The sequence below is a fragment of the Odocoileus virginianus genome, chromosome 17 (genome assembly GCF_023699985.2).
Source record: "Odocoileus virginianus isolate 20LAN1187 ecotype Illinois chromosome 17, Ovbor_1.2, whole genome shotgun sequence".
Classification (NCBI taxonomy): Eukaryota; Metazoa; Chordata; class Mammalia; order Artiodactyla; family Cervidae; genus Odocoileus; species Odocoileus virginianus.
In genome coordinates, this window is record NC_069690.1 from 25,215,663 (window position 1) to 25,237,928 (window position 22,266).

Sequence of the window (22,266 nt, forward strand, 5' to 3'; positions counted from 1 at the left end):
ATTCCTACACCAAGGGCTCAGTGTGGAAAGTGGGCCCAAGGCCAAAGCATGAGACAGACAAGACACTCCTGTGGGAGAAAGGAAGTCGGCCGGAGTCGGCGGGGGGGACCGTCAAGGCACCTCCTCACAGAGCCAACAAACTGGAGAGAAGAGAGCTCGAAAGGAAGGTTAAAACCCTCCTCAACTCCCCATTGCCCACAACGTCCAGTAATAAACAAGACGGCCTTCAGAAAACTCCCTTCCCAGTCTTCATTCCTCTCTGAAGCTGACGCTCCACTCTGCCGTGGATAAGCCTACCCCACACTGCGGAACTGAAGTGCATCCTTTCATTCTGGTTCCACACCGTGAAGTACTCACCCTCTGCTTATCAGCAGCTTTGAAGTATTTTTATGAAAAAGGAGTACAGGAGGGGAGGGAACCGAGTGTGCCCTGGAGTGGAGGGGCAGGAGAGAAACCAGGAAGGAGGTTTATGTGCTGGCAGAGGGGAATTTTTAAGTCACTCTTTCTGGGTCTCTACGCCAGGAGGACACACGACTATGAATACACACACACAGATACACGAAGAGGCAGAAGCAAGTCCAGACCCGACACACACATAAACACAAATACCATTCTGATCAGAAACCAGTCAGAGCGGACAGGGACCCTGCCCGTGCCAGGCTGGGAGCCGTGCCCTCCATGCCTCAGTGCCCAGGTTCTCCACAGACCTGGCTGCCCAGATGCCTTGGGCTGGGGGCTTTATCCAGACCAGAGGGTTTTCCTGGATGGAGAGCCCCACAGGAGGCGGGCAGCTGACCCATGCGGGTGGCCAGAGGAGAGACAGGCAGTGCGGGAGGGAGCGGGGAGGAGAGGGGACCAGAATGCGAGCAGCAGCCTGGTGCTGGTTCTAAAATGGCCGCAGGCGAGGCCGGGGACAGATGGTCTCTTTCTGATGCTGAGCTGGAGAAGTGGGGAAAGGGAAAAGGAAAAAATAAATACCGTCACAGTCAGAAATTTAAAAATAAACCAAAAAACCTACAAGATAAACAGCTTGCTTCTGAGAGTCAGCCTGGCTCCAGCAGCTAAGGGAAAACAGAGAACTACAGGCCTGGGTGACAACTCCCAGTCTCAGAAGGGAGGTCATTCTAGCCATCCCCCTGCTCAGAGCTGGAAGGTCTCGCAAAGTCTTCCAGGCACCTGAGGATGGTGTCTTCCCTTTATTTCTCTAATATTCACTTCCCAAGCCTCAGGTTTTTAAAGCCTTTGCGAATAAAATGTTACAAGCTGTCAGAGTTTGATCCTGGCTCTGCCATAATGAGCACAGAGACTGTCTCTGTCTGTGGCCAACAGCATCAACTTCATCACCTTCCAGCTGCTGTCTCTGCTGCCATCATCCAACCATCCAGCTCTTCAAAATTTACAAGGTGTTTCCACAGTCATTATCTCATTTGTGCCTCTGACCTGGAGAGAAGCCAAGCAGGAATTATTACCCCACCTCACAGATGAGGAAACCAAGGTTTCAAGACGTTGTGTTTTCAAAGTGGAGCCTGGTTCGTCTTCTGATGGCGAATCCAAGGAGGCCTCCCATGGCACACGTGCCCCAGAGCTCTGTCCCCTGGATTCCACTGGCCTTCTGTGGGCCAGAGAGCCTCTTCCTTAGGCTCAGATCTGACTGCCTTACAACTGATGATCCAAAGGATGGTTTAACTGGAGCCCCACCCATTCCCATCCTGTGGCGGAGGGGGGTTAGAGGGGAGAAGGACAAGGCAAGGGTTCTTGGCTCTTCTAATACACCACACCCCTTTTCACCTCTGGGTCTCGGCACATGCTGTCCACTCTTCCAACTCCATCTCTCCCCTCCCTTTTACCTGGATGCCCTGTGCACATCCCTCCAGACTTCAACACAGACCTCATCTCCTCCAGGAAGTTTCCCTGACTGTGGTCCTGCTCCCACGGCACTCTTTCACAGCCCCTTTCATGGCAGCAATTTCATTTTTGTGACTGATTCTTTAATTGTTTGTCCTCTGCAAGACAAAGTCTTAAGAGGTCAAAGTGTTAGTCACTCAGCTGTGTCTGACTCTTTGCGACCCCATGGACTATATAGCATGGCATGCTCCTCTGTCCATGGGATTTTTCAGGCAGGAATACTGGTGTGGGCTGCCATTTCCTTCTTTAGGGGTCAACCCAGGTCTCCTGCATTGCAAAAGATTCTTTACTGACTGAACCACCAGAGAAGCCCAAGGCCACATTCAGTACCTTTCTGTTGAATGGATATAAAAACAGAAGAAAGTAGGTGCTATCTAGATAAAACATCCCCTTTTCCCTAGTGCTATGGTTTCTAACACTAGCTTTGGGTTTAATCTCCATTTTTTCCAAAATAATCCACAAATAGTCACTTAAAAGCAACGAATGAGGGCAGCTACTGAAAGTGAATCCTCTTTTGTTATGTGAATCAGCGCCCCATAATTTATATGCTGGGTAAACGTATATTACTAGAAAGCGGAGTCTCCTACAGCAGGAACTCCTATAGAGTGGGCTAAAATCAAAGGGAACATTAACAAGGACCCAAAGGCTGTAAGAAGCAACAGGGCAAGAATAGAGAACGGGGAAGAATAGGGAAGAGAGCCGAGCTCTCTGGAAAGGAGAAAGAAGGGGACAGAGGCTGGGTTAGGTGAAGGGCAGAGGAAGGTCACATCTTAGACAACTTAAAGGAAGGTTCCAAAGTAGAAGCGGATGACTTGGGGACATGTTTTCTTAGCTGAAGCAGAAAGGCAACCAGAAGGCTAGTAAGACGGAATGACAGGGAATGGTTTAGACTTCAGAGAATCAGAAGGCCTGGGCACTGGTTCTGATTCTTTCATATCATGAAGGCAAATCAGCAAATCACTTAAGCTTGCAGAGCCTCTTTTCCTTACCAACCCAACCCCATCTCACAAGGGTTTATGGATGTACAAATATTTTGATACCCACAAAGTGCTACAAATTTGCAGAGTCATTATGAAGAGACTTGCCTCCCATAGAGCCAAGGAAAAACTCTGTCAGAAGGTGATTTTCCTGGGATTTAGAGTGAAGAATGGCAGCTTGGGAGAAAAGAGACTAGACAAAAAAGCAGAATTGCATAGAGGGCAGGCGAGAGAGAAGGAAGGAAAAAAAGAACTATGGCCTTGGAGGCAGGGCTGAATGGCACAGGGGGCTGGGGCGGGGGTCCCTGGCAAGCAGACAACAGGAGAGAAAGGGCAGAGCTTGGAACCAAGGAGGCAGGAGGAGGGCAGACATCAAGCCCATTCAGGCTGGCAGACACCAAGCTGACGCAGGACGACAACAATAATCAGGGGCTGGATAATAATAAGGCTTCTCGCTGCTAGTTTTCCATTCGAGCACAAACAAACCATTAGACTTCGTTGCCAACCGGCTCCTGTGGGAGTCAGGTGTCCACGAACACCAGGCAAGAGGCTGGGGAGGGTCTGTGACCAAGAAAGCCTAGGTCTTGTCTGAGACCTGGGTGGCTTCCACTTCCAGATGGGAGACCCGGCCAGATGCCATCAGAGAGGACACAGGGAGGAAGGCTGTGACAGACAGGGGACTACAAGAAGACACCCTGGAAGGAAGGGTAGAGGGCGCCAGGCTGAGTCAGTTGAGAGAAGAGCAGGTGGAGGGTGGGGCCCACAGGGAGGGGGAGGAAGGACTGTCTGAATCAGACTTAGAAAGGGTTACTCTCCAAAGGGTGGAGACCAGAAATTCTCTGGCCCCACCAAGGACCAACTCAGAATAAATTACAGCCCAAGGGGTATATAGGTGAGACAGAGGGAGGAATTTCCTGACCAGCAAGATGGAGCAAACATGCTCATCCAACTATTCACCAGGCCCACCTCTCCTCTTTTTTCCTGAGAAAGCTTCCCTGGCTACATTCCTGCCAACTTTAGGGCCCTGTGACCAGTTCGTGCAGTCATTCAACAAATGTCGAGTGCCTGGCAGAGACCAGAATATGGCAATGAACGAAACAGAAACAGACCCTTCCTTTGTGGAGCTTACAGGAAGCAAACATTAAGGACACAATTACACAACTACACAAACTGAACTGCGATAGGCAGTAAGAACAAGTACAGGGCTTCCCTGGTGGTCCAGCAGTTAAGAATCTGCCTTGCAATGCAGCGGACACTGGTCCTTCCCTGGTAGGGGAAGACCCCACATGCTGTGGGGCAACTAAGCCAAGGCACCACATTACTTAGCCTGTGCTCTCAAACCCTCAAACCACAACTACTGAAACCTGTGTGCCCTAGAGCCCGTGCTCCGTAACAAGAGAAGTCACCACAATGAGAAGCCCGCACGCCGCAACTAGAGAGTAATCCCCGCTCACCACACCTAGACAAAAGTGTACCCACAGCAACGAAGACCCAGTGTAGTCAGAAATAATATAAATTAATAAATGCATAAATTTTTAAAAAGCACACAGAGTACTTTTTGAAAGATTAAAGGGAGGTTATGAAAGGGGCTGGGGCAGTAAAGGGCTGATGGGGAAGTGATATTTAGTCTGAGACCAAAAAGACAAGTCAGAGTTAACTCAGCGAAGGTCAGAGGTGGGGAAGGCCCAAGGCTCTGAAGGAAAAAGAGCCTTAAGTCTCCAGGCAAGGCCATCGAGGATCCAAGTAGCCTTTCCATAAAGCACTTGACACATTTTTGTAAAGTTCTGTCTCTCACATCTGAAAGAAGCCCGCCCATGTATCCCCATCAGAATGTCCCGAGGGTGAGGTGCAGGTCTACCCGAACCCCCGGCTAAGCCCACAGCTTCTACACACAAGAGCACGTGGGGTTGGAATTCCTGACTCAGGGGGCAGGACAAACAAGAGTTTCAAGTTCAGACATTAGATTTTGAAGTTGCTCTTTTTTCCAATGGAAGAGGGTAGAATGCTCTAGGGTAGAGAAGGGAAAGCCAGACAAGACACTGGGTGGCTTTCTCTTTCCCCAAACAAAATGTGAAGGAAAAGAGGAATGTTAACAGAACCTCAGGAGACATCCTTTCTGGGGACTTTCATAGGAGAAATCATGCAGCTACCACCTATCTAACGAGCAGTTACCAGGCCAAGTACTTATACACTTCTGTTTAACCCTCAAAACAGCCCTGCTAGGTGGGTCTTTGACAAATGGCAAAAATGAGGTATGGGGGTAATTATGACCTTGCCAGAGGTCACACAGTAAGTGACAGAACTGGAGTTTGGATTCAAATCCCTCTCCAACACCTATGAGGATGGGAAAGGCCCTGATATCCAGCTCCCTCCCTATCTCCAAAGAACAAGTAAAGATGTCCTGTCTTCCCAGGTCAGTCCTCACCAGGTCTGCCTGCTCTTCCCTCGGCTCCAACAGACTCAGGGGAGCCTTTTGAGAAGGGAACGACAAAGGACGGGATGGTTGCATGGCATCACCAACTCAACGGACACAAGTTTGAGCAAACTCTGGAAGGTGGACGAGGATAGGGAAGCCTGGTGTGCTGCAGTCCATGGGGCTGCCAAGAGTTGGATGCTACTGAGCAACAAGGAGCGCACCCACACTGATGTTCTTACTTCAAACGGTCCTTCAGACCTTTTGCTGAACCTTCCTGGATGCCCCGCCCTGTGTCCACACCCCAATTTGGTGCGCAAAGATTTTTAGCAATGTAGAGAGGACAGAAGGGGGGAGGGGCCTTAAGGATCATCTGGTCCAGTGGTTCTCAAAGGGAGTCTGCTCACCTGGGAAAACACACATGCCAGGCCCTGCCCCGGGAGGACTGAATCACCTGGGGCGGAGGGGCAGGGTCTGGGTAAAACGTAGGTTAAAGCAGCTACCCAGGTGACTCTGAGCGAGCCTCTGATTAAGAGCCACTGTTCTTATCTCCTTGCTTTCCTAAGTGAGGAAACCCAAGTCCCAGAGAGACGACATTCATCCTGTAAGCGAGAGGAACTGAAACAGGAACCAGGTCTCTGGGCTCCTGATTCCACGCCGGCTCCATGTATCACGTTGCCTCAACTGCGACAGCCCTGGGTCAGCAGGCCTCCATCAGGGAGATCTCTGGAGACGTCACTCCTGCCCCATCTGGGCAGGTGACAACGATGGGGCGGGGGACGTGGGCAGCAGTGGGGACACTAATCATTGACTTGTGACATACACCTCATCTGCACAGAACGCACCCTGAACTCCAGGCTGACCACACACACGGGAGCCCTCCATTTCTGCTGGGGCCTGGGCACTGCAGCAGAGCAGTAGGAGTCTTTGAGTTCAGGTCTAACCAGCTCTGGGACCCTGGCCTGCTGCTGGCACCTTTAAAAATGTCAGCTGGTCCATGGAGGCTCTGCTTTAAACATGGACACTTAAGCCACTCCATGCTTTTATCGGTGGTGGTGATAGCAACCATATCCAGGCAGGCACAATGCCAGACGGCAGGGTGATACCTAGGGAAGGCCGGGTTCCCATGAGTGAGGAGTGGAATGTTCCTCCATTCACACCGTGAGCACAAGGGGTAAGTGAGCCAGGCTCAGCCCAGGAAAAACCATCAATCCATTTATAGTTGACTCAATCTAAGAAAGAAATAGGCTTTAGATTAGAGTGAGAGGGGCGGTGGTGAGGAGGGCCACAGGGAAGACCCTGGAAGGTGATGGTGAACACGTGGAGCCTCCTGTAAGGTTGTGCGTAGGAAACAGAAAATACCATGAGTCCTCAGACTTTGGGACCTAACACCAGGGTGGGTGATCCAGGGAAACAGCCCTGAACAGGGGACCCTAAGTGGCTAGCCGAACCTCCAACTAGAGGCCCCTGTGGCCTGGATCTTGACCTGTAAGACAGGCCTCTCCACCACACATGGCTCCCCTGCCTTCCTCTCTTCCTGGGTGACTTGAGTGCCAAGCCTTCCTCTTCTTCCTTTTTACTTCCTTCCCCATGAAGGTTGATGAAAAAACTGTAAATGGTGTGAACAAAGGGAGGAGGCTAGGCAGGCCACAGCACTAGTCACCTGTATTCTAAGAAACCCAACGCCATTCTAGGTCATGCTTTGGGTCTGTCCAGGGGTGTGGACACCACAGAGGAATACAGCCTGACCAGGCTCCAAATTCTGCAGGCCTGGAGACCCAGGAAGGTGACATCAAAGGGGCCTCAAAGGCTGCCCTCGATTTCCCCATGACAGCTTTAACAGCTAACCACTCCTTCCTCCCCGTGAAAATCTAGGCCTTTGCTGTGGCCTGTCATTCCACAGGAAAGAAGTTCCTGAGCTCAGGCTGCCTGATATTAAACAACTACCTCCTTCTACTTGATGTCACCCGTATATGAGCTTTCTGCTCCTAATGATACAAGAATACATGTTTGTCAAACAAGTTGCCAGCCAGAGTTACACTACTGGCCACCCCTTGGGAAAGGGGAAACTCAGAAAAACAGAGACCCTCCTCTGGGGACAATGTAATCATCTAAGGATAGTTTTCTTCTACTTCCAGGGAGAAGCCCTGTCTGTTAACACAGGAACCCCTCACACACAGAGATAAGCTGTTTCATTTTATTAGCTTCATCCCCTGCATGATCTTCTTCCCACCTTCCTCTATAGCTATCCACCACACCCCCAGGATGAGAAGTAAGGGCTGAGAGTAAACAAGATGACGCATATAAGTACAACAGAACCAGAAAGCAAAGCCTAGCTGGGAGATGGCAAAAGGAGCTGAATACGGAAAAGAAACCCTCAACTTCTCTTTCCGTTGCCTGAATCTTGTGTGATTCCATGTGGCCATTTCACTGAAAACCCCCCTCAGAGGCCTACTGCCTTGCGCTGGAGCCAGGAGGGAGGGGAGTGTCCTGGGTTGGCCGATGACACACAGACTTCTGAAACAGGTCACCTCACCTGACTCGACAAATAGTATCTGCCATGTCAGCCCTCTGCTTAGCTCTGCACACACACAAAGGGAGGAGACACAGATGGGTGGCTGCCAGAGGCTGGGGGCGGGGAGTTGGTGTTTCATGGGGACAGGGTTTCAGTTGGGGAAGATGAAAATGTCCTGGAGGGGGACGGCAGTGACGGTTGCACAACAACAAGAATGTACTTGATGTCACCAAACTGTGCACTTTAAAACGGCTAAGATGGTCAATTTTATGTTGTGTATATTTATTAATAACTACAATTAAAGAAAAATTTGAAGGGGGGAGGGATGTGCCAGTCTTTTTCTCCTCCTTCTGAAAAACAGGGCTTCTTCTGAATCATTAATGCTCTTTCCTCCAGAATAAATCTGAATTCTTGCACACCCTTTATGCTCCCATCATCAGGGAATGCTGCCCGGCAGCCTGACATCCAGAAATCTCCACCAGTTCTGGGCACAGGCCCCTGGATCTTTGTATTCTCAGCATGTGCCCATCAACACCAACCCACCAGCAGTTCTAATGGCTCAGGCTAAGGTCATTTACTATTTAAAAAAAACAAATTTTTTTTACTTCCCTGGTGGTCCAGTGGTTAAACCACCTGCCTGCCAATGCAGGGGACACATGTTCGATGCCTGGTCGGGGAACTAAGATCCCACACATGCGGAGCAACTAAGTCCCTGTGCCACCACTACAGTCCATGTAAGCAACAGAGATCCCAAGCGCCACAACTCAGACCCGCTGCAGCCAAAGAAATATGAAAAAAAACATTTTAAGTCATTTACTAAATAAATAAGTAAGTAGAGTCATCCTCTCCTCTAAAAAAATGCTCCCATGTGATTAAAACCTGTCCACTGCCAAGACACAGATATAAATGGTGACCTCTTAGAGGCGGTGACCACTGCTCTTACAGGTTGCCTCCAAACCATGAAACAGGCCATGTTTCAAAGTTTCCTAATACACTTCTTCACCACAGACATTTTATGGACAGTGTTATATTGTCCCGAGTGAGCCCACAAAGCCTGTTTCCCACAGGCCACACGTCCATGATTAAAGAAAGTGGAAAACAGTATTGCTCGAGGCACATAGTCCAGAATGTCAGCAGCGGGGTGCCCTCCCCTCAACACGCCCGAGACCCCTGCCACCTGGGCGCAGGCCTCCAGCAGCGCAGGGGCACACGGGCTCAGGTTCTGCACTGAGTCAGACCTAAGCCCGACTCTGCGACCTGCTGCTTACTGGCGGTCCTCAGGCACGTTATTTAATTTCTAAGTTCTGTAAGCCTTGGTCTCTTCATCTTGAAAAATGAGGAAAATATCCCACTTCAAAGGGTTACTGTGAAGAATAATGAGATTATACAAGGAGGGAACGCTCTGCATAGCAAGTATTCATTATTTTTTCTATTCCACTCTAGAACCCCTTCTGAAATGAAGCCACATTAAAATATAAATGACTTGTATCAGAGCAATTTTCGTTCCCAACTGAAGAAAGAGAGAAAAAGAGGGCTTCCTAGAGGTCTGAATAGATACAGGGACTGGCCAACTTCTGAACCACATGTTGCCTGTCCTCCCCAACCCTGCTGTCTGGGATTGAAGGTAGTTTCCATGGTGAAGAAGGACACTGTGAAGGTGAGAGGGACTTTCCCCAACTTCTCCAAACCTTAGCTAGACTAGACCAAGAGCCCATCCAGTCTTGCTCCCTCGAGTCGGATATGGATAGCAAGAACTGATGCTGGCCCTGACATTCACGTATCCCCACCAGCCACTCTGCTCCCAGCCACTCACTCACCCCCCAGAACTCTGTCCTTCTCCAAAGGAGACACTAGGCAAGTGGTCTTCTTCCCTCTCCTGCAGACTGAGTAACGACACTCCCTCAGCACAGCTCTGGCTTCACAGGGGCCAACCTTGGGATGCAAAGACTGGAGAGAAGAGACCACTGCACCAGCCTCCTCTCTCCCGGTGGGACCTCACACCTACCTCCTCCTCTCACCTCCCCGCTGCTCAGATTTTAGAGCACCCCATGTCCAACTGTTTTGTTTCAATAGAAGTAGAGTCGAGTTACAAAACTGTGTCAATTTCTGGCTTACAGCAGCAGAGTGATTCAATTATATATATATATATATATATATATATGTACATTTTTTTAGATTATTTTCCATTACAGGTTATTACAAGATAAAGTCTGTCTGAATCTTTTCTTGAAGACTCTTTTCTGAGCTGCTCAGAACTGAAGACCAAGTATGACATGCTTTTCAGCCACTCTCTTACAAATGTGCCTTGAAAGAGAGAGTGGGTGGGCGGTGAAGAACATGAAAATCATCTTCCTTGCAGTCTGGCTTTGGAGCTGGCCCATTTTACCTACAGAGGTGTGCTGGCAGACAGATCCGAGCTGTGAGAAGAGCTTCGTGCCATGCGCACAAGTAGTTTACAGCCTATATTCCTCTCTCCACCAGCAAAGAAGAAAAGGAGGGAGCTTAGGACTGACTTCTGACTTCAAGGGAGAAACTTGTGCAGTCCTTCCCCTGACCTTTCCCACATCCCTAACAGGTTCACAAGAGGCCCTATCGGCAAGGTGGGTGGGAAAATAATTCTTCAGTGTGCTCTCCGGTCATCGCCGGGTGGTTCACAGCCCTGATCCCCACATATTAATATTTAAGGATGTTAGTGCTTCTGAGACAGACAGACAATGAAACCTCCCTCCCCAACATTTCCGAACACCCCCAGGAGGGCAGTGCCCCCCTGGGTTGAGAAGTACTGTCAGGACCTGTGCTGTTTTGGGTCACATGGTGCCCAGCACATACGAGGCACTCTGGTGGGAAAGTGACAAGAATGCTGAGCTCCTGGTGGCTTATCAAGGGCGTAAGTACTGAACCCTGCTGTGTACTCTCTATGTACCATGAGGCTCAACAGGAAGTGTGGATTATGGTTCCTGTAGTCAAGGAAGTGAAAGGGAAAACAAGACCATGAACTATGATTTAGTAGGGGCGATACATATTCAAATGCTAAATTACAAGGTCCGTGAGAAGGTGACCAGTGACGGCTGGCATGGTCAGGGGAGGTCTCGTGGGGAAAGTGGACACTGAGGTGACTGGAAGGAGGTGGAAACTTCCTCACTCGGCCCTACTGATCCTCAGTGTCCCTGCAGAGACCACTGCTGAAAGAAAATTCCTCCAAGTCTGTGGTCTAGGAGCAACTCCGCAAGCCCAGCCCTTCAGATCCTGTCCTGGGATGGTTTTGGCAGAAGAGGGTGGGAGAAGATTCTCCTTTTCCCTCAGAAGACCCAGTGCCATGGGCCTGCTTTCAAGAGGCCCTTCTCCTCTGAAAGGCAGAGCAGATTCACCACCACAGGCACAGACTTAGTCACAGGCTCTGAGGGGGGCAGTTCCTGGCTGTGACTACAGAAGCCTCACCCGTCACCCTTGGCTGCAAAGGCTCTCCCACTGTGAGGACACACACTTCCCTCCTCGGTCCGAGGTCTTCTCGGCTGCTCCCTTGCCAATCTCTTGCTGTAGGCAGAGAGTCCCTGTCTTCCACCCATCCCTCTCTCCACACCACGGGCTGGGCCGCCACACACTCCTGGCAGCCCGACCCACCCTCCTGACATTTCAGCCGCTCCTGGAGTCTGGCTCCTCCAAGAAACCCAAGACTGTGGTTCTCTGCAAAATTGGTAACACTTCCCGACACACCCCACTCATCCTTGACTTGTGCAGTATAAATCGAGAGAGACCTGTTTATACCTACAGCATCCACCTAACGTTAGGCAGAATCCCACTGACCACGGAAGCTAACTCCACGGAAGCTAATAAGCTGCTCGTGCTTATTCCTGTGAGATTTACCTACCTTCCAACCCTACCACTACTCGGGGCCAATGACATCAAGTCTCTCTCTCACTCACACACACACACGTGTAAGGAGATAAAAATGTTAATTAGCTTGACTGCAGTTATCATTTCACTATGCCTATGTCTATCAAAACATGTTATGTACCTTACATACATAAATATGATACAAAACAGCAGTCCCCAACCTTTTTGGAATGAGGGATCGGTTTTGTGGCAGACAATTTTCCCAAGGACTGGTGAGTGGGGGATGGTTTCAGGATGATTCAAGTGCATTACATTTATTGTGTGCTTTATTTCTACTATTATTACATCAGGTCCATATTAGATCATCAAGCAGTAGATCCCTAAGGTTGGGCACCCCTGATATAAAACATCTAGTGGTACACGCTCTCCCTCATACGCCCACTTAAGACAACAAGCACATTCACTCACCCTCTGCAGAGTGACATGTGAATCCACACATACCCAGTACTCAGAGACCTCCCCTCCAATAAATAAAAACAAGTCATATGCTCTTTCCACATATGTACCCTTACCCTTTGAAAGAGACAAACGTTTTTTTCCTCTCTCATAGGAAGATCAGAAGAAATCCTTTTGGAAATGAAGCCTGGAGTCTTCACCCCATCCTCAAGCCCCTATCCCTTGGTTAACCGTTGACCTAAAGCCCCACCTTAAGAACGGCCCCGTTCCAGGGTCTCCCAGTTCAGGTCATCACCACATTCTACCTGCTGGCTCACCTCTAGCTACGCTTTCTGTGGCACTGTTAGCTTGGTTTTCTGACAGGTGATTTGTCTCTCAACCAACCAATCAAATATTTCTGTCTTGTAAAAAGTAAAAACAGTTCTTGTTATGTGCTCCCATGGCTTGCTAACGTTTTCTGCTACAGTCCTTATCATGGCTTGCAATTTTCTGTATATGTAGTTATATATAGAGAAATATACATGTGATTGCTTTATGAATGTCTCTCCCCACTACTAGACTGTAGGAAAACCACATGTATCCTGTGTGTCATTGTATCCTCTATGCCTAGTTCTAGTTCTTTTCTCAAGAAGAACAGAAAATCCTACCCACCTTTAGCAAGTACATCCTTGGCTGTCTGGTCACTGGGCAAAATCTCCAGGGGCTTCCTGGTCACCATAATTCCATCCCTTTATTCTCTCCTCCCTCTACCATCTCCTACCCATATTAAGAACAAAAAACCTCAAGCATCTTTTCAATTACCCTCTTGGGGAGTGTCCCGTAGATGGAACAATACCAGACTGAAGTCAAGGACTGGCTGGTTAGAAGGAAAAGGCCAGGGAGAACGAGAGAGAGAGAAAAGAATGAACGTGGGCTTCTCCCAAGTCATATTTTTGTATCTTCCTATATTCTGTGGGCATTTGAGAAATGCTTTGAGACTTATTAACTTGATCGCTTTCTGTTCTATTTCTTCAGCCTACTGAAGAGAAAACTGAGGGAGTCGTGGGTGTAAAGTGAGTGCTGGAGGAGGGGGAAAGACTTGATATCAGATTTCAAGATGACTGACCACTACAGACAGAAAACAGAAAATGAGTATGAGTCACAGCAATCAGAGTTAACAAAAACTTCCTGACCCTGAGGGTTCTAAGATGGAGGAAGGCAGAAACAGTTTAAAAATTGCAGGGGGTAGGGGGTGTGTGTGAGGGGGTTGGGGGGGAGCCTCAGCCTGCAAAGGCATTGCTTAGATGGAAGCTCCCAGAGCTCTGACTAAATGGCTTAGAATGGTATCAACACATTATTACATCCTTCCTGTAGTATCTAGAAACTGATTCTCAATATAGTAGACCAACAATGCTTGGTGACTGACTGATGTACAAAAGGATGTTACAGGTAACTCTCTCTGGTACAACTGTGGAGACAGAAAGATCAGTCGGGCAGACTCTCAAACGGCTTCCGGAGATGCTCTGCAGTCCCAGAACTGTTTTATGTTCCTGGGTTGAGAGGTCACCACATTCCTTATTTATTAACCAAGGCCAAAGTACAAGCTTGTAAAGGGCGGCTGCACACTTCCTGCTATCTTGTCCCTAGGATGACAGGCAAGGACACTCAACCGACCCAAGCTGTTGTCCCGTTTTAGGCACACAGTTCAGAGTGGAAAGGAATGGAGGCCAGATCTGAAATTAGAATTTTATTGTTAACTGAGCTCCTGGGAGAAGCTGGTGGTGGTAGGCAGGCCAGCTCTCTTGCTGACCCTCTTACTGTTCTCTTAACTGTGAAAACCTCACTTCTCCAAAGACCCTCCCCTCTGTGGATCACAAAGGGCAAGGGCTCTGTCCCACCCGTGGCACAAAGGGTGGCGATGTCTCCTTCCTAGCTTGGGAGATGATTGAACATCTCATTCTAGCAAAGTTCTCTGCCACCTTCCTTCCATCCTCTGGCCAAAGCAGTTTTCACTTAACTCTAAGTGCCACTAGTTCCCCCAAGAGCCCCACCCTCATCTGCAGTTCTCTAGGAAAAAAGTCCCTACTCAAAGCCCCTGCTTCTGCGGCAGGAGGTCAGCCTGTCCAGCCCTGGCCTGAGGCATCTGTCGTCAACATTTGGACAGCCAGCACATCAGACTGCAGCGGTGCTCGGCGGCCTAGAAACACGCCCAGAACTGCCAGCCCTCTAAGTGGTACTGGCTCCACAGCCTCGCAAAGAGAAAAGGAAGGGGGATGAGGCTCCTCCAGAGAAGAGACACAACACAAGGCTGTTAAGAGTGAGAACATCTCCGTCAGCACGACTGCCCGGCAACAAGTCCCTCCTGCCTGCGCGCCATGGTGTTATTTCAATACATACCGAGTGCAGCCCCACGGTGCCAAGGACACCGCAGTCTAAAACTTCCAGCTGGCCGGACAGTAAAGAGAAGCTGCTCGGCTTGTGAAGCGGGTCAACCACGAGGAGCACCACAAAAGGAAAGAGGTCAGCCCAGGGTCTGCTCCCTCCTTGTCCCATCCACTTCCACTGATACTTCTGCTCTGGGAGAAGCCAGGAGTTCCCAGTCAGAAGATTCTTCTGGAATATAACCAAACTTGGACACAGAGAAGGTCTGAAATAAGAGGTCCATTTTTTTTCTCTTGGAAGATCCTAACTTTACTTCAAGCCTCAGATGGAGGCTTCCAGAGCTCTGTTTACCACCAGATGAGGTCTCATTCCAAAAAACTCAGAAAAGATATATTCTTAATTGTGTGTATATAAACGGCAAGAGAAAGCCTAACCAGCATGATGTTTATTGAATGCTTTCTCTAAGCAGAGCTTAGAGCTAAGAGCTTTCACTTGTTAGGACACGCATTTGTTCAACAGTTGAGTTGCCCCCACGTGCAAAACACTGTTACAGGCCCTGGGGATGCAAAGCTGAACAGAACAGCCAAATTCGTAGCTTTCACTGAACTTATATTTTAGTCAGGGTTGACAAGTACATGTCAGCTGGTGATAAAAACTACAAAATAAAACAAAGCAGACTGAGGGATGCTACATAAAATTTATATTAAAATGAAGCAGGGGCGGGAGTGCTATTTTAGATACACTTGTGCTGGAAGACTTCTCTGATTGTCATCTGATAACAATTAACAATAATGGCAATCATATGGTCATGACGTGCCAGGGACTGGACTAAGTACTTAATATGCAGTATTTCACCCAGTCCTCAGTAACTCTGAGTTCAGTACCATCACCAGTATACAGATGAGCAAACGGAGAATTAGAAGGTGAGGCTCTTGGCAGAATCTGCAGCCAACCAAGGAAGAAGGGGGAGAAAGGCCATGGTTACTCATAAGTGAGAAAGTGGGGACTTGAACTTAGGAACACAACCCCACACTACTGGGCCAGAAGACAGATGGAGCCTCAAAGAGGGCAAGCATGCCTGTGGTCACAAAGTGGCAGGTCTACCCACCGCCCCACCCGTGGCTAAGAGATAATGCCATTCAATCTTTCCTAATATCAGCCTATTACTCTATCACCATCTGAAAGCTAAACCTTATCTTGAAACAAGAGAAGACAGACAACTTGGGTTCTGTGAGGCTGGCTAATAAATGCTAAATATGTTCCTCTCCCATCCCCCTCCCCAGTTTAGAGAAATGCTTTTCTGCTAATTCTCCAGGTTGCCATTTCTCAACAGACAGGAACAGAACAAGAGATGACTGAGCCCAGCTGTTCCACAGCGGCTCTCTGAGGTGGGGTGGAGGGGACAAGTCCTTCCCTGAGAAAAGTCCAGCAGACCCTCTCCAGTCCTATTTCAAAAGAAGTGCCCCTCTCAAGCCCTGGAGTACTGGGGTGGTAGTGGGGGAAGAGGGATGCTTTCTTACAAAGCCTGAGGCAGGAAAGATCAGAAGCACCAGGAGCAGGTCAAAGGCCTCCCTGGAGGGAAGGAGAGGAGAATAGGGCAGGAGATGATTGAGGAAAGAGGCTAACACTGCTTAAAAAGTAGAGACGTTAAGAAGGGAAATACCACATCCAAGGTCAGAGGGTGTCTGCAGAATTGCTGGAAATCCCAGGCCGAGGATTCAGGCCAAACTAGCAGAAAAGGCTAAAGGAAAAGAGAAGCCCAGGCAGAGTCCCACAAGGTTTGAGCCAAAGGTCATGGTTTGGACCCACCTGTTTTTATTATATTTAAGTCACCTCAGCAACAGGAACCTGCAGCCAGAGTTAATCAACAACCAAGGTGGGAAGGGAGGGTGGGGACTCATCCTATAGATAGCACCCTAAGGGGAGCCTGGATTTCCATCTTATTCCCCAGCTGGCTTGACTTTGAGAATCACAGTTTAAACTGATTAAGACTCTCCCTCCCAAAGCCTTCAGGCCCTCTTCCCCCAACATACATACACAGAGAGAGAGACAAAGAGAGAGAAATTCAATGTTCCATCTCCCTCCTCAGCAACTCGTCACCTTATCTGAAGCAAGTCAGGTCTCCTAGCCCAACGTTGCACCAAACAAATTATGACCTGAATGGCAAGAAAAACTGTGTCACCTAGAGAAACCCAATTAACGACATGACTCTGCTCTCTTCAATTCCCCTCTCCCCTCCAGTCATATCCGGGGCACCTGTGTGGCTGACCGCCTTTTCCCGCTACTGGCCACATTCCCTGGCCAACTCAAAAGCCAGAAGACATTTCAATAGGGGCCTCCGGAGCACCTAACCCAGAGATGGGAAATCCTGCTGTCCCCAAACACCCTGGCCTGTTGAGAAAGCCTGAAGGACACAGGACAAAAACACCCCCTGGGGGACAGGCTGGAGCCTTCACCTTGAAATCACTCAGTGGTCCCTTAAGCCAGGGCTCCCTGATGAAGAAAAACAGGTAAATGCTGCTGAAAGCTCCCAAATGAGGACGTGAAAGGGCCCCAGGAGGGAAAACGAATAGGTATTTCCAAGAAATTCCTGCTGCAGTTGTTCCCCTCTGATCCCTTTTCTAATGAGCCCCTCCCTGGAGAGATCTCCATCGCCTCCCCCGCCTTCCAGCAAAGCCATGAATACCCAAGCTTTTCCAAACCCGAAGGACCACATGCTGCATGTGTTTGTGTGTGTACAGACCTGTAAACATCCTCTTCCCAGCCCAGGCCAGAGTTTCTGAAGACCAGAAACGCGTCCCCTCCTCCCCCGGTGCACTTGACTTTCCTCCCAGCCCCACTGCTCTGCTGCAGAGTTGGTAATGTAATATGCGGGGGACCCTGAGACCGGAAATGCCTGGTGCTGGACTGCTGCACCTGAAACGCGAGCGAAGGCACCGGGGCGGGCGGGAGCCGAGCAGCCGGGTGACGGCGGCGGTAGGAGGTGTGCGGCCGCAGAGGGGAGGCTGAAGTGCCGGCCGGCGAAGAGATGCAATTCAGGGCTGGGCGAGGAGGAGAAAGGGTGATGAGGGGGAGGCTGGCGAGGCAGTGGCAAAGTCAAAATTCGAGGAGCCGGGAAACAGGAGGCGGGGGAAGAAGACAGGAGCAACTGGGGGGAAAGAGGCCCCAAAGGGGATCAGGGGCCAGGACGGGGCACCACGGTAAAGATACTGCAGGTTCAGGGGAACCGGAGGGTGACCCGCAAACACCTGGGAGGAAGGGGTCCGGAAGCTGAGTAAAGGTAGAGGAGGAGAGAGGAATGGGGGCGGGGCACCCCAGGGCGGGGACCGAGCTGGCTCCCAGAATCGGCAGCGCGTGGAGAGCGAAGGGGAGCGGAGGGCGGGGGCCAGGGAGAGGGGCGGGGGTCGCCGCGGGGGACCCGGCGCCCCGGGAGCGCGCGAGGCGTGCGGCCACCCGCTCTCCAGCGGCGGGGACGGGAACCCGGGCGAGGCTGAGGGGGGGGGGGGGGCGGCGCGCTCACCCGCAAGGCGGACAGGTCGATGTCGTCCAGGCTGCGGGCGGGGGCTGGGTCGCCCATGGCCGCCACCGGGAACGGGGCCCCCGGGCCGCTCACGCTCCGGCTCGGTTATTCCGCTGCCGCCGTCGCCGCTTCTCCCCCATCGGGGGATCCTGGAGGCGGGCTCCACCGCGCCTCCCCCGGAGAACGGGGAGGGGGAGGGCCGGCGGGAGGACCGACCCACCGACTGACAGGAGCTCTCGCCCCAGAGCCTGCAACCCGAGCCTCCCGCCTCTCCTGCGCAGGCGCGGAGTGGCCGCGCACCGGGAGGGTGGAAGAGGGAACGTGACGCGGGCGCGCCGGGTTCCCCCTCCCCCTCGGCGCCGACACCTGCGCGCAGGCGCAGGAGAGAGAGCGAAAGGCGCGCGCGAGGACTGAGGGACCGCGCGAGCCTGGCGTGAAAGAAGTGGGCGGCGGCCGAGGCGGCCGCGGAGCGCGCCCACCAGCTGGCGCGCGTGCGCACACGCGTTTCCTTCCCTTTCCGTTTTTTGCCCTTTCTCTCCCCCATTTCCTTCTGATCTCTCCTTTGACGCCTTTCCTTCCTTTTCCCTCCTCTTTCGTGTGCCCAGCTGCCAATCAAACCACCCACCTCTCTATTTGCGGGGGAAAGGGGGTGGGACCCAACCCCCTCTATTACTAGGGGGGTTGTTATGGTAACTCCCCACGCGAGGGCTGGGTGGCCTCTAGATAGGATGGGCTGTCCACCCACCTAATTGCCATAGCAACAGCGGAGCCGCTGAGGGAGGGGCCTCTTCGTGAGAACTTGGCTGGCGAAACCGTCTGGGGGCTGGGGAGTGGAGGGGGGACTGGCTGCCTCGTGACTGCCCCTTACCCCTTCCCCGACTGCAGTGGGAAGTGTTGAGAAGATCTCAGATCTTCCTATCCTAAGATCTGAGGATAGGAAATCCTACTGCAGGCCTTTGCCTCTGCACCTCTTGTTCGCCACAACAGAACTGCTTCTACAGTTATTCATTGACTGATCACTGGAGCTGTGGGTGGAGGAGGGGTGGCAGGGATGGGTGCAGGGGAGCAGTAAGAATCTGTGTCGACCTTCTTCAAATCTTGCTTGGGTCACCTTAGGTCTAGGCGTGTTGGCATAGAACCCCCAGCCATTAGCCTCACTGGAGGCTGGCTAATGCTATATAAAGAACAAGGAGTCATGTTCTGCCACTGACATGCTGTGTGACCTTGAGCAAGTTGCTTTGCTTCTCTGGGCCTTTCTTTGCAAATTTGAAAGAGAAGGGTGTTTGATCTTTGAGATCACTTGTAACAATGATAGTATTTCTGCAAGACCCCTACCTCCAGCCTTAATTTAAACATTACTTTGTTGTTGTTGTCATTGTTTAGTCTCTCAGTCGTGTCCAACTCTGCGAACCCATGGACTGTAGCCTGCCAGGCTCCTCTAACCATGGAATTTCCCAGGCAAGAATACTAGAGTGGGTTGCCATTTTCTTCTCCAGGGGATCTTTCTGTCCCAGGGGTCAAACCCATGTCTCTTGCATTGCCGGCAGATTCTTGACTACTGAGCCACCTGGGAAGCATATAACCATCACTTAGGAGAGTTTGGGGCTTCCCTGGTGGCTTAGACGGTGAAGAATCTTTCTGCAATGCAGGAGACCTGAGTTTGACCCCTGGGTTGGGAATCTCTCCTGGAGAAGGGAGTGGCTTCAGTGTTCTTGCCTGGAGAATTCCATGTACAGAGGAGCCTGGTGGGCTACAAGTCCATGGGGTCACAACAACTGAGCTACTACAATTGAGTGATTAACACTTTCACTTTTCACTGCTGCTGCTACTGAGAAGTCACTTCAGTCGTGTCTGGCTCAGTGCGACCCCATAGACGGCAGCCCACCAGGCTTGCCAAGTCCCTGGGATTTTTCAGGCAAGAACACTGGAGTGGGTTGCCATTTCCTTCTCCAATGCATGAAAGTGAAATCACTTTTCACTGCTGCTGCTAAGTCACTTCAGTCGTGTCCGACTCTGTGTGACCCCATAGACAGCCCACCAGGTTCCCCTGTCCCTGGGATTCTCCAGGCAAGAACACTGGGAGAGTTTAAATGAAAAGTCCTTGGAAAGGGACAGATATTCTCCTTTCTGGACCCTTGTTTTCACATTCAGATGCATATCCAGTTTTGTTCCCCCACCCTCCCCCTCTTCTGTTTACCTTGCATTTGTCCTTGTCCAAGCCACAATCATCACTCACCTTCAATACTCTTATTAGCCTCCTACTTGATCTTCTTGCCTGACCTCTTTAAGGTCAATTCTCTATGCTCTATGCTCTGGTTTTTCTAAAACTCACTCAAATCTGATGTCACTCTCCTGTTAAGATCCTTCGCTGACTCCCCACTGTCTTTTGAGTCTAAAGTGTGGCAATCATGACCCTTCAAGATTCTGCCTGCTTCTCCAACCCTCTTTTTCAGTACTCCACCATTCAACCTCACACACTCTAGCCATATGGAAATCCTCTCCATGCAGTTTCCAGAACTCAACAGACCCTCCTCCAGCCTTTGCTCCTGCCATTTTTTCTCTCTGGAATATTCAGACCATGCCCATTCTCACTGCCTTTTGCTTTGCCCTTCATGTCTAAATTAATTCCTCCATGAAGCCTTCCTTGACCCCCTGAGACTGAGTTTGGCTCTTCTGTTTTAGCCACCAGGCTTCAACCCATGGTAACTTTTAATACCTCGAATGGTAAAATGTTGAATCTCCTTAAAGATAAGAGTTATGTCTGCCTTGTTCAACACAGGGCCTGACACCCACTAGAGGTTTAGTAACATGTATGTGAATGAAGCCTCTGTATCTGGGCAGGCACTGGGTAGTAACTCAAAGACAAGACCATGGGGTAGTAGGAAAAAACACAGAATTTAAAGTTAGTGCTGGAGTCAGTGCTCTGACCCTGCGCGAGTACACAAGCCACTTTCTCTGCTGTCTGACCCGCTCGGCTCCACGATGCTGGTGGACCTCGGCAAGTGGTCCGGGCCTTTGAGCCTGCAGGAAGTGGATGAGCGGCCGCAGCACCCGCTGCAGGTCAAATACGGCGGGGCGGAGGTCGACGAGCTGGGCAAAGTGCTGACACCCACTCAGGTTAAGAACCGGCCCACCAGCGTTACATGGGATGGCCTTGATCCAGGTAAATTGTACACCTTGGTCTTGACAGATCCAGATGCTCCCAGCAGGAAGGACCCCAAATACAGGGAATGGCACCATTTCCTGGTGGTCAACATGAAGGGCAACGACATTGGCAGTGACACAGTTCTCTCTGATTATGTGGGCTCTGGGCCTCCCAAGGGCACAGGCCTGCACCGCTACGTCTGGCTGGTTTACGAGCAGAAAGGACCACTGAAGTGTGACGAGCCCATTCTCAGCAACCGATCTGGAGACCACCGTGGCAAATTCAAGGTGGCCTCTTTCCACAAAAAGTATGAGCTTGGGACCCCAGTGGCTGGCACATGTTACCAGGCTGAATGGGATGACGATGTGCCCAAGCTCTATGAGCAGCTGTCTGGGAAGTAGAGGAGATGGGCACCGTCCCAGAGTTCCCAAACAGTGTTTCAGTTTATTGATGCATGTAGATTTCCTCTCATCTCTCTGCCTAAGCCCTGAGCGGTCAGATTTAGATTTAGGGTGACTTTTCTTTCCTTCTGCCTGTATTGTATAATGTTAGGGGGTTTATGTTTTGATCAAATTTGAACTCCGTTTTGGTGGGGGATTCTTTGGTACTGTGATGAGGTTTATCAAAATGTTAATACAAGAACAACCCAGACTTTAAAGAAGAAAACAAATTCTGGTAAAAAGACCAGGTCTGCAGTATTAGAACAGAGTTTCAAAGAATCTTTAAGAGAGGTTGAAAACAAAAGAGAGATTGATTGCCTCTCCCTTTGTGAGCCTGAGCACAGAATTGTGTGTGAAGGCACCTACTGGCATGTGTTTTCACGGCTCTGTCTCACCAAAACAACCAGGGACCGGCATGTCCACTAACCCCCAGTGTCTCAGACTGGTTACTGTGTGTCTGTCCCGCTGTGGCTCCTTTAAAGAGCAGTACTGAAAAAAACTCCACAGAAGTTGCTTTGCTGTTAAAGCCTGGCCATCTAGATGAGCAGCAGGGCTGGGTAAGAGGTTATCAGAAATCCTAAAGTCTGTGCTTATTAAATTGATCACTCTTTGGTTTAAAAAAGAAAGCCAGTCTGGAGTTGAATGTTGTGTTAATTTTGCTGTTTGCTTATATTTGAATAAAAATAAAAACACTGTGTAA

General features: G+C 50.4%; 1 protein-coding gene and 1 pseudogene across 13 annotated transcripts in view; one reads left to right on the forward strand and one right to left on the reverse strand.

Annotated features, from left to right (window-relative positions):
* The window catches only part of MINK1 (misshapen like kinase 1), a 46,431-nt gene extending 28,115 nt beyond the window's left edge, over positions 1-18,316 (reverse strand). For 6 of the 13 annotated variants that reach the window (XM_070478953.1, XM_070478949.1, XM_070478947.1 and 3 more), the window contains exons 1-2: positions 17,982-18,316; positions 17,378-17,502 (exon numbers count right to left, since the gene is read on the reverse strand). Coding sequence is in view for 1 of the 13 variants with exons in the window: in XM_020912892.2 (XP_020768551.1) it covers positions 17,982-18,038 (57 nt within the window). In the remaining 12 variants the exon portion in view is untranslated. The remainder of the gene's footprint in view (positions 1-17,377; positions 17,503-17,981) is intronic. The other 7 variants (XM_070478952.1, XM_070478951.1, XM_070478948.1 and 4 more) reach the window with 3 other exon arrangements.
* Positions 18,317-20,931: 2,615 nt separating this feature from the next.
* LOC110150115 (phosphatidylethanolamine-binding protein 1 pseudogene) lies at positions 20,932-22,266 on the forward strand (annotated as a pseudogene).